At 37.8% G+C, this 12,611-nt stretch overlaps 1 protein-coding gene across 1 annotated transcript in view; it reads left to right on the top strand.

Annotated features, from left to right (window-relative positions):
* Nucleotides 1-10,940, top strand: part of LOC108788897 (poly(rC)-binding protein 3-like) — a 162,145-nt gene extending 151,205 nt beyond the window's left edge. The window contains exons 13-14 of the mRNA XM_018558799.1: nucleotides 130-299; nucleotides 10,480-10,940. Of these exons, the coding sequence (XP_018414301.1) occupies nucleotides 130-299; nucleotides 10,480-10,837 (528 nt within the window). The 3' untranslated portion in view covers nucleotides 10,838-10,940. The remainder of the gene's footprint in view (nucleotides 1-129; nucleotides 300-10,479) is intronic.
* Nucleotides 10,941-12,611: the final 1,671 nt, after the last annotated feature.

Below are 12,611 nucleotides of genomic sequence, written 5' to 3'. Positions count from 1 at the left end.
TGTGCATACTAGCAGCCCTCCCAGCTTCAAAAATGGATAACTAGTAGTATTGTACTCTTGGTTGTTAGTGTATTCTTTAATCGGTTTGGTATTGCAATATCTTGATGAAAGAATGTTTCTGGCTTTCAGCTAATAGGCTGCATTATTGGCCGACAAGGCAGCAAGATTAACGAAATCAGGCAGATGTCAGGGGCACAGATCAAGATTGCAAATGCTTCAGAAGGCAATGGCGAAAGACAAGTCACAATCACAGGATCTCCAGCAAATATCAGCTTAGCACAGTACCTCATTAATGCCAGGTAAGTTTTTCTACATCTCTCCCATTAATAATTTCCCCTTTCTTAACCCTCAGTATTAACTCTATATCTAGTAATCTCTGAAATACTTTTTTGCAAATATTTGTACTTTTGACAGGGTCAGTAATCATAATTCAAATGGGAGTTGGGTGTTTTATATGTTTTGAATTCAGAACTATAAACAAAGGGTATTCCGTGTGTACTATGTTATTTAAACAGGGCAGCACAATATGTTTGTTAGCAATTAACTATGTATAAACATTTTAGCGTGACCATGAAGGCAGCCTATGTTCTGCTGATCATGGACTAACCCTGGACATAGATAGTAAAGGCTGGTCTGATTACACTCAGGCATATGTAATGGCTGCTAGGTCCGTAAACACTAATGGTCAGGCAACTGTTCATGTTTAGTCTATGCATAGAAGTGTGGGAGGACACTATGGGGGTTGATTTACTTAAGGTAAATAGGCTATTAACTTTGCAAGGGAAGGTGCAGGGAGGTTTTCACTAGCTTGGCGAATGTAGTGAAAGAATGCCCAATCATGTGCAAGGAAAATAAAATGATTTGGTGATGGAAGTCAACAGAGCTTCACCTCATTCACTAAGCTAAAAGGAAATGTACCTGCAAAGTGCAAATTCCCTTGCATAGTGAACAGCCCATTTGCCTTTAGTAAATCAACCCTCTTCTCTCCAGCTTACCAGGTAACAAACAGTAGTGATCACACAATTTTTTTACCTTGACTAGTCACTTTTCCCCTAAGACGTCTTGGCTTTGGGTGCCCCATAGGCATTATATCATCATTCAAACCAGCAAAAAAATTCCATATTGGAAGAATGTCATCTAATGTCTATTTTCAAGTGAAAAAAACACTAAAGGGTCAGTCAACCCAACTGTGATATTATAGTCACAGATGGACCCTGGTGGGTCACAGACTTTTTAAATGCCTTAGATACTCCAAGAGCGAGATCTTCCTGCCATATCTCCCAACTCTGTTACTTTCAATGTGGGTGTGTTTTAGAAGCTTCTTTTGTATTCTCCAAAATATAAAATTAATTAAAAAATCTAACAGCAGGTGTGTTAACGCCTTTAATGATAGCCACGGGAGGTTGCATTGTAGGGAGACCCAGAAGCGCAGTCAAAATCCTTGAAAGATATAAGAAATTGCCAGATCATTTAACTCTCCCTCATCTACCAAAAACTGGCATTTTAGTTTTGGGTGGCCCGAGCCATAGGAGAATATGGATTGGAAGCAGATGACGGGGTAATGAGTTAAAGTTTATATAAAGGCAATTTTTTTAAATAGTTTTGGTAAGAGTGGGGTGGGGCTAGACCCCTGTCAAGTTTATAGCTGTCTGTGTCTGGGAAGATTCACTCCTCAATTGTCAACAAAACAGAAAGTGATTCTAGTATTTTGTTTTGCTGAAGATCCAGAAAGCATTTCATTGTCCAGATCTAGATCCTGTTACAGTCAATGACATATTTTAGCCTCTGATGTGGACATCATTGTGCCACAAATACATAGACATCAGCTGACCAACACCTGGACAAGGAAATACAAGACCTTCAGAAAAACTAGCTTTTGAAATGGGGGACAAAGCTAAGTAAAACTTGCTTTTCATCCCCCATGAACTACTCCACATTATTATTTAGCCTGGAGCATTTCTATAAAACTATATATTAGAGTAATCCATTTACAGATTAAAATAAGAGCAAGAATTGTGCCTGTGTGCCCTCTAATGCAATGACAGAAAAACAGACGGCAAGACTGATTTAATTTGTAAAATGAAAATTACATTCTAGACTTGTTACATAAAAATCTGCAAAAAAGACATGGCATTTGCTTCTACCATTAACAGAGCATGTATGGGAAGATGGCCAAAATAAGGAGACATCCAGTTTAAATGCATCAATGACTAGTAACACAGTATGCACTGCATTTGTAGTGCTACATTTTAAATGAGAAATAGATTTTAGCAAATAAATGTTAAAGAACTGATAAAGTACTGTTCTTCTCATTTTCAACGTACTTTATTCTAAAATATATATGCAAACTAATGCATTCTTGTGTATCTAAAAATGAATTATTTGTGATAAAATCCTATTGATACCAACGCATTATGTACTTGTTCCATGCTATTTATTACTGGTGTTCTGTAAACAGACTGTACACACTGTGCATACAGGAAGTTCTTGCTATGTAAAATGAATAGAACATAACATCCACTGCCTATAGATCAACTGTGTTCTTAGAACAGATCAGAATGCTCTGCACTTTTATAACATGAGAAAAGAGTTATGCACAGGGTCACTAGATGTTAAATGTATTAGTATAGAAATGAGTCTTACTTACCAACTGTGTTCTACATATCTGTAGTACAGCACACATAGTAGAATTCTTCTTGGCTAGCCTTAGTTTGCAAGGTGCACCTCTCCCTTCCCTATGCACACATATCAAAAATAGTCCTTTTTGTTACAGAGAAAGAAATTGTCAAACAGTAGGCCCTTTGGTATATTAATATGCACACACTGGTTGATTTACTAGAGTATTGGAAAATGTTCAGGTAGTGAACTCCCAATCATATGCAGTGGACTTTAAATGAGAACTATGAGGTGAATGCTTTTCACTCACCTCATAGTTCTAGCCGACCTGTGACAATGAGACTGTCACAGGACGGCTCAGTAGATCGGGAGGTAAGCGAACACACGCCGGTGTCTCTCTGCCGTGACAGGGGAGGGGATGGATTCCCCCCTCCCCGCTACGATCCGCCAGCGCTGACTGGCGGAACGGACGGGGGAGGGGGCGGGTACAGCTGGCTCTGCCTCTAGATAGGCAGAGCCAGCTGTCACTCACGCAGCTGGGCGGATCTCGACATCGATGTCGGGATCCGCTCCGGCTGCGGCGTCTCAGTATACCGCGAGCTGTAGCTCGTGGTATACTGAGCTTAGGGTGACGGGAGGACACTAGTTTGTGTCATCCCGTTACCCTATGGAGAACTATAAAAAAAGGGAAAAATGGGCACTAATTGATGTCATGCATTATCGTAGAATTATAGCCTTTTTATCTGCGTCAGAAACAATGCCATGTTGAAACCATGCAAGCAGAACAAGGAGTGCAGTATTACCATGTTGCCCAAAAAACAGCATTTTGCTGTAAAGCTGGTGGGAGCCCTACTGTCATTCTGCATAACAGTTTAAGCAATAGTAGAGTTTCAGTACAATCCTATCCATGTCCTGCTGCTAATGGAAAGTGTGATGCCATTTTGTCAGAGAGGTACCATGAAAGAGCAGTTGTATCTTGCCAGACTGGTAGGGTGCCTCGGTACCTGCTTACAGAACAACCTTGTCTTTGATTGACTGGCAGGCTGGGTAAATATCAACATGCCCCCCCCCCCCCCTCCGCCAATGCCTTTATAAAATGCAAAAGAACACACTCCACTGAGGCAAAGGTACTGTTCCTGCATTATTCACTTTCAGCTCACTCATGCCTCTCCTCTTGGTATTTAAACTGTGTGTAGACGTAGACAGCCTCTCATAGGTGAACATTGCACAGTTCTCGTCAAGTCCAAACTGAAAGTCCAAACTGAAAGCCTAGCATACACTACTTATATTTTGCTGTCTGGAAATCTGTGGCTTCTGGGACAACATTAAGGGTCTTAACCATGCATTGCATACCTCTAGCATAGAATTTAATAGAGGTGAATTTTTTTTTAAATCTACTCCGAAGGACGTATATTTTGATATATGTCTATGTTAGTCTCCTACTGCAGGTTAAGAAAGAAAGAATTCCTCATCTTTATAAAGGCTACATTATCAATGAGACATTTGTGTGTATGTTAACAATGACAATGCACATATCTAATTAAATGATCTACCATTTTTAGGGTACCTGTAGACCTATGAACCACAGCCAGTCTTATCTTGGAAACAATGGGGACAAAATTTCCATTCCAGCCAGTTTTATCTTTAGCAGTTGTTTTTGAGATTTTTTTAATTATCACATGTGTTGACAAAGAAGTCATCTAATAAGTGTGAATATCTTGAATTTTTCTGGGTGGTATACTATGGTTTCCCTGTGTCATGAACAGTACTGTGGGATGAGCGCTGAGTAAAGCACACTTGGAAGACACAAAATTGCATGTCCGGGTCTTCTGCTCCCATTTGTTACTTTGGCCAGCTTAGCTCTTGTTCCATGTTCTGAGGTATAAACACTCAGCTTGTCACTATTTGAGGAGGACTTGACTGTCATTTTATGCAAAGGTTTACTAAGGCAATAATTATTATCCTTGCTCATCAGGGCTCTCAGTGCAGACACTGTTAAAGCGTATGGAAAGCCAAAAAATTGTTTCTAGTTTTGGATAGAGTTGGGAAGGATTAGAGCTATTGTTGAGTTTTTAGAGCTATCTGGGGCTCTGTTTGAGAGATTTATCCTTGCTTCCTCTCCTGCTGGCAGTGGTTTCACCAGACAGGAAGTGAGGGAAAATATGCATCAAGGACATAGGCAAAAATAAAAATCTAATAGGGGTTCTAGCCTTTCTCTTCTCTATTTTGTTCTATATTGCTGTTAGAAAGTTCCCCTCATTTCCTCTCATTTCCTGATGAAAGGTTGTCATCAGGAAATTAAGTGAGGGTAAATCTCTCTAACAGAGCCCCAGATATCAGTACGAAACCTGACAGGGGTTCTAACCTTTCACTGCTCTATCCAAAACTAAGGGGGGAAAAATACACATTAATGTCCTACCAATGCAACTTACGTGTAGATGGAGTCTGCATGGAAAGAATAGATAAAATGAATGAACAAAACCTTGTCTCCATGTTGTAAAACTACAAAGCATTAAAGATTTTGCAGAATAGAATGGCCTCTCGATGAAGCATTGCTGTGTGTTAGCTAAACATTTATGAATCAGCCATTGACAAATCTGCATAAAACTTGCTGAATTCCAAATCTCACAACTTTAAAGGAACATTTCACATAGAAATCTGCAAGCAGCCATTGTGCAAGCAGATATGTGTATGTTTGTTCTGGGTCAGTGACTTTCAGATTAGTACTGTACGGATAAAGATAATAACCCTGGAGCATGCACCTTAATAAACAATTCAGCAATAGTAGCTCCAAGAGTTTTCCTTTAAAGACCTTGCCCAGCTTCTTTACAACACATTTGTATTGCAATGCATTGCAATGGATACGTTTTTTCATGTTGCATGATTGGTATTAAATGTACCACCTTTTTTTTTATTCACAGTATTTTAAATGTGGATATAGAAGCAAATTATCTTATGGCTTTGTAAAAAAAAAAATATCTGTCACTGATCATTTTTTTATAATTTTGTATGCAACATGGCACATCTTGTAATATTCTGGCTCACTTTGTGTTCATGGATTTCCTCCACAATGTCTGTCTTACATTTTGGGGATGTTTATTTGACATTGTCAGTGTCTAACATTTTAGGTACTGGTTTGAAGAGCAGAACTAATTTATTAAATATTGATGTTATCAATATCAGCTTGACATCCCTGTGCTCTGGATTTCTGATTTAGCTTTGTGTGTCTGAATCATAGGCACAGACTTAATTTCTGAGCCCTAAGTAAGACAGTAAGACACTACCAGAGATGCTTGTTTGAAGATGTTGTTGTAGTGTATGATATATATATATATAGTTACACTATTTGAGCTGGGCTTTAAAGTCCCCCTTTAAAAAAAGTATAAAGCATATATAAATGTCGCACAGGACAGGACCAGCTAGTTGCCATGATGCTGGCATAATTTGTATATGCCTCTTTTCTGCTCTACACACCTGTTCGAAATTGTCACAATACCAACTTTAACTTGAACTGTTTTTCAGTATGTTCAAAAATAACACAAAATAAATAACAATAATGTTAAATGAAACTTAAAAAGAATCCCTTGACTACATTAAAGTGTATCTAAATCTAAAAACAAAATGTTTTTATATTGCAGCTTACCAGTCCTTAGATGTGGTGGTTGCATTAGTTTCCTTTTATTAGGCTAATTTTCCCTTTATTTTCACCTGGTGATACTGCAAGTAACAAACATCCTGTCCTACGGTAACAACGCTCACTTATTGTACTGCATCTATAGAGATGCAGCATTGTCACAATAGGCTGTTCTTCTGATTTGGACTGCAAATACCTCCTCCCCTCCTCATCTCTAGTACATAAGAGCAGGTGGTATGTAGTCCACAAAGGGCAGATGGGAAATCTGATAACACTGTTTGAGATATTAGTTCAGCACACAGGAATTTAAAAGCACGTTCTAATTTTGAGCAGATATTTTTCTGTATTTGCAGAAAATGTACCGAAAAAGAAAACAAATACAGCTACCATATCTAAGGACTAGTAGGTTGCAATATATTGAATATTTAATTTCAAATTAAGATATCCATTAAGCATTTAAAGGAAACCTGTCTTGAGAGATATACAAGGACTGCCACTAATGACCTCCTGAAAATAATAATTGCCTGGCTCTCATGCTGACTCTCTGGCTTTAGTACTTCCTAAATCATGGGACACATTTGCATCTGGTGAAGCCAGTGTGATGTCTAAACTCCGAATCATCAAACTGCTTCAAACCACTGACTTAGAAATCATTGAAGCCAGAGGATGGAAGTAATAACCGACATTTGTTCATCTCCTCCGATAATTCTTTATTGAAAAGACATCACGTACACACAATACAACTTCTGACATGTTTCTGCTTACACGGCCTTAGACTTAGCTGCTATGACTAAGGTCGTGTAGACAGAAACGCATTATATATGGTTATATTGCGGGTACAGGATGTCTGTTTCAGTAAAGAATTGTCAGAGCCAGTGCCAGTCATTACCTCCGTTCATTGTATCTAATCCTGACACGAGCGATTGTGTCCATGCTCCAATGATGGGGTGTGGGTGAACATTAGAGGATTAGCTGAGTGTACTTTATTCTGGATTAAAGCTAGAGGGCCATCTTCATTTTCTAGGAAACAAACATTTTAAAGGGAGACCAGCAATGGGAGTTTCCATATCTCTTTCAGTACGGCTTTCCTTGAATATTTTAATAATTGTATGACATCCAATAGTTATTGATGATGTAGTATGTGACCTCTTGCTATTATGGCACCTTCTATTAAGAAAGTGGTTACATATATGAACAACAGATCTTTTTTTTTAGGTTTGAGTTATAATGAGCATATAGAGTCAAAGTTCCCTCTACTTTTTACTGACTGCTCATTCTTTGATCTGGATATGTAGCATTGCTATGTCTGCAGGTTACAAGATAATGAAGGAGACTATACATTAAAAGGGGTCACAAAATAACCTTAAAGAGTATTGATGTAAAAATTAAACTTCTATTATGCTACTCAGCATATGTACTTAAATACAAATTAGATGCTTATTGCTAGGTTATAGAACCTCCTCTCAAAAAAGGTTCATTTGACTTGTCTATTTGACTAGGTAAATGCCCCTACTTGTCACTAAGGCACTCTCATTCACCTGGGGAATAATAGCTCATAGTGCTTAGTTCTCAAGTGACAGTGCCACTGTTGGCTTGTACCCCACCTACTGGCATGTGTATGCAGATTCACAGTTAATGACAGGAGGAACGCTGCAGCCCTAAGCAACTTTAGCCAGACATGAGCAAAACAAAGGATGCTGGATGCTGTAGTTCAGCATTGCTAATGTACATTAAAGCATGATGTGAAGATGTTGAACAGATTTTCAGCTGAAGAGAAGTAGACAGGTGGGATGGGAGAGCAGAAAGAGTATTTCCATTAAGAAAAAAAAAAAGCATTTTCAAGTGAAAAACAGTCACAAATCACCTCATATGGTAGTAAAGGTCTATAAAAGAAAAAAAAAGACATCAGCTGGGCTTCAATGTCAGCTGTGCTGTATATCAGTATATGGGGATGTCAGACTGCATATTAGCTGTTTGCAGTGAAATCATGTAAAAGTGTCAAAGGATTTATTTAATTGTAATCTCGATAACACAGCATTGTAAATGTATTTCCCACCTTTGAGTTAGACCAGAGTTCTTCTTTATTCCCATTTTTAATTTTTATCCTAAAATAATGTTTGGGTACAATTATTTATATTATTATTATTATTAGTTATGACAATAATGGGACAGCAAGACCATGTTTTTCCTTCCATTATATTTTTTGTATAATTCTTCTGGTAATGCAGCTTTGGCCAATAGGCATATTGATGTTCCTATTAGTGTGTCTACAGAAGGAGCACTGCCAAAATAGTTTAAGAGTAATTAATTTTAGATGTAAAAAGTACAAAACAAATCTGCAATTTTAACACTATGGGATGATTTATAAATCATCTGCCAAGTCATACACTGGGCAATTGCTGTTCAAACAGCATTCCTTCCACCAGACAGAGGAAGCAGAATTAGAGCCTTAGCACCCATGTAGGGATAATAGTGTACTTATTTATGTGATCCCAATATGATAAATAATGCATAACTAAAAATAGGAATTTTTAAGGACAGCCTTAGAAAACAAAGAAGATTGCAAATATACCTCTAAATATGTGCAATAATATTTCACTAAGATAATAATAACAGATATAACCAGATATATCCCATAGTCATTAGTTGTGGGTTGTCTGAAGGCAGTGCAATCCATATTTTTTTAAAACATATTGCACCTTTATACTTTTCTATTATCCACTTCTGTTAATATGAGTGATGTAAAGCAGATCTGGCATGTCATCTCTGCAAGAACATTAAACCTGAACTCCAGGCAAACAGGTAAATACACAGTGAAATGGATTTAAAAAAGAACAGTTTTACTTGCCAAATGATTTGCTGCTGCAGTTAAATAATCCTTACAGGCCTTATACCCCTCTACCCCCAACATGTCAATGGACAATGAAAGGAAAGCAGTACACTGCTATAGAGCTTATGTGCTAACAAGGGAGATCCTGAGAGGACGACAGACCAGAGTGACAGGCACTGCCTGTCACTCTGGTCTGTCGTCCTCTCAGGATCTTCCTTGTTAGCGCATGAGCCCTATAGCACAACTTGATGGCTCCTTGTGCTGCTTCTTCCTCTTCCAGTTTCAGCTCTGCAGTACAAGGGACTGCAAATGGCTGATACTATGCCAAATTCAAGTACTTACAGTGCTTGCATTAAAAAAAAAATGCCATTAGGTATTACCAAACATAGAGTTGCAGTAATCTGTGTCATTTGTCTGCCTGAAGTTCAGCTTTAACTGAAGCACCAGTCATTGTTTTATTTTAATAAAGGTAACATCAATGGGTGCAGATAGCACTCTCATTTGTTTTTGTGTTGTGTATGTAAAACAGTGTACCATAAATCCAACATGAAAATGGAATTCCATTAAACTTCTGTAACAAATGCTGATGTTACTGACTTCTGGTATGTTTTGATGATGTAATGGAGACCTGAATTGATATAATGCTTTCAGTGACTAGTTAACATTGTTACTCCAGTACTATTGAACAAATTAAAAGAGGAACAGGAGGGCAGATTTTATGTTCTGATGTGCTCCATGGCATGTGCTGATAAATCCATGTGGTTGACTTTCACCTTGTAAAAGAAACCAGCAATAATGTACAGTAAGCTATTTTAACATATCTAATATGTATGCTTTGCTTAATAGAAATATTGAATAGATAGATAGATAGATAGATAGATAGATAGATAGATAGATAGATAGATAGATAGATAGATAGATAGATAGATAGGATAATCTGGTTCTATAAATAATATAGCAAGTGGAATGTACTATTTACAAATGCAAAACTAAAAGGCAAACATACCAGTGCTGAGGAGAAATCAAAATTCTGTTTCCTTTGTTTTAAGTTCTGCTTTATCATCTTTTATCATTCTACGTCCTTAGGTTTCTTTCTTCCATTGACATTACAAGCACCTATGTTAAGACATTCTTTAAAGTCTTAGTAATGTTTTCCTCATCAAATCATGAAATACCCTTTTGTTATATCTCTTCTTTAACACATAACATGTTCCTCCTCTGACCCTCATTTTCCCTTTTTTCTCTTTCTCTCCCCACCTTCCATATGTCTGTTCCTTTTGTTGACCAATCTAACCCAACCCAACTTTGTTTGCTCCTCCTATTCCATTCCTTTCTTCCCAAAATTATCCTTGCTTGACCATCCCAACCTATTTGTTCCTGTTCCTCTCTTCGTTTGCAGCTTAGAGATGGCTAAACTGAGCACCCAGACTGCTTCCGTCACGACCCCTGTTGACCTCAACATGAACCTCTCTCAGTCTACCACCCCTTCCTCCACCCCCACCTGTATGGCTATGTTGGCGGCAGCTGCTGCTGCCTCCGTGGTTAACGTCAATTCCCCTCCCCCCCTACCAACTTTACCGACCACCCACTATGCTGTTCCTGTCTCCAGTCTGCTTGGCATGAAAACTGTCCCACTCCTGGCATTAAATGCAGCGGCCACTGCGGGGGCCACTGGGAATTTACCTGCTTATACTGCCAAAATTCCATCGACGAGTGGGGTTAAGAAATCAGACCGACAGAAGTTTGCTCCATATTGAAGGCATGAAAGCAAAGCTCTACCAAGATTGTGTGGTAGATCATTCTAAAGGAAACAATATGGCATTCTTATTTTATGTTTCATTTTTTTTTTATGTTAAATTGCAAAGTGTTTATTGTTGCTGATCAATTTGTCCTCTTTCCATGGCTATTAACCCAAAATAGTAACTAGTTCCAACAGCCTATGTTTTTTTCACTTCTATAATTTATTTATTTATGTTGATGTTATGTATCACTCTTGTTTCAGTTTAGTTCTTGATTTTTTTTCCTTTGTGTTTATCAGTATTTTTAAAGGGTGGGATTGGAGGTGAATGGATAAAATGACCTGGCATGTTTGCCTTATACAGTATTTGAAAGTATGACACATTGCTTTTTACATGCAAATATTATATATAACAAAATAAATAGTGTACTCCTGCTTCCAATTAATACAAATATATTCATTTAATCCAAATGATAGTGGAAATTCTCAGGAAACCATGGTCATTTATATTAAAGGGTATCTGTTTTGCAAGGCAAAATACCTGCCATTACTCTCAAATGATTTGTTGTTTCCAGGCAGTGACCTAACTTTAGGGAAATAGGAAAGCTTTACTCCATGGGACATCACTGCCACAGAGCTAGTATGCAGCCATGCAATAGAAAAATTATTTGGAAGTAGTGTCAAAAATTAATGTTCATCCTTAAAATGAGGTAATGCATGTACATTATTGTATCAGTTATTACAAGGAAGCTCTGACTTGCAGTACAAGACCTTCTTGGACATTCATCTTGAAAAAGTCATTCTTTTCAAGGGTTTTGCACCCTTTTCATCAGGGTCTGATTTAACAGTTTTGACAGATCAGCTCTGGTCAGAAGGTGTTAACCTGCCTTTCCAAACATTTGAATGATGTTATGGTAGAAACACCACAAACACTTTGGAGGTGACTTTTTAAAGGTAAATATGCTGTTCACTTTAAGCCTTAGCTTAGTGAATATGGTGAAAAATCCCTTTGCAAAGAATACCCAACCATGTGCAAGGAAAAAAACATATTTTTGTTTGCACATGATTGGATGATAAAAGTCAGCAGAGCATTACCTCATTCAATAAGCTAAGAGAACATTGGCTTTTGTAGGTCCAGGCGTCTTTTGTGGCAACAATCTTAAGCATTTTTTAGTAAATAACTGTCTACAGGTTTAGCCTCCTTTCAAGGAAAAGCTCTTTTTTTTTATACTGTGGTAGTAGAGTTCCCCATGCCATTTGATTTATATGCAGCCTACAAGGACCTTTGGTTAAAATAAGCGCTCATGGAATAAAAGCTTTTGTCTTCTTCTCACAGGTATTTTGCTGCATGACAGATTCCCTTTAAGCTGGCCTTGCATCAGAATATGAGGTCTGCTTGTTTAGATCCCCGTGTAAAAATTTTGCATGAAACATAAAAAAAATCCTACATTAGGAGAAAAGTTAACCCACCGGCTTCCACCTGCAAAACTTAGGCAAGGGGGACATCATAGGCTTTTCTATAAAATTTTGAAAAAGCTGAAGATTCCTAATTAGAAGACGCTTCAGCACTGCCTATGTTTAACACTTTTCTCCTAATGTGATTATTTTTGTTACTTTATTCGCTCATCTATACATGGGGGTGAGTGTCGAAAGGATAAGGGGACCTTGAATTTTGTTCATAGGTCTGCTTTAAGGTCAGGCTCAAACAGAAAATCAAGCATATAAAAAACATTTTAAAAAGCAGAGGTTACAGTAAATTTGATTTACAGATCTTTTATTACATGATGACTAAG

Source organism: Nanorana parkeri, unplaced genomic scaffold, assembly GCF_000935625.1.
Source record: "Nanorana parkeri isolate BGI_ZX_2015 unplaced genomic scaffold, ASM93562v1 scaffold359, whole genome shotgun sequence".
Lineage (NCBI taxonomy): Eukaryota > Metazoa > Chordata > Amphibia > Anura > Dicroglossidae > Nanorana > Nanorana parkeri.
The sequence above is the reverse complement of the archived record's forward strand: the minus strand, read 5'-3'. Positions and strand labels throughout refer to the sequence as shown.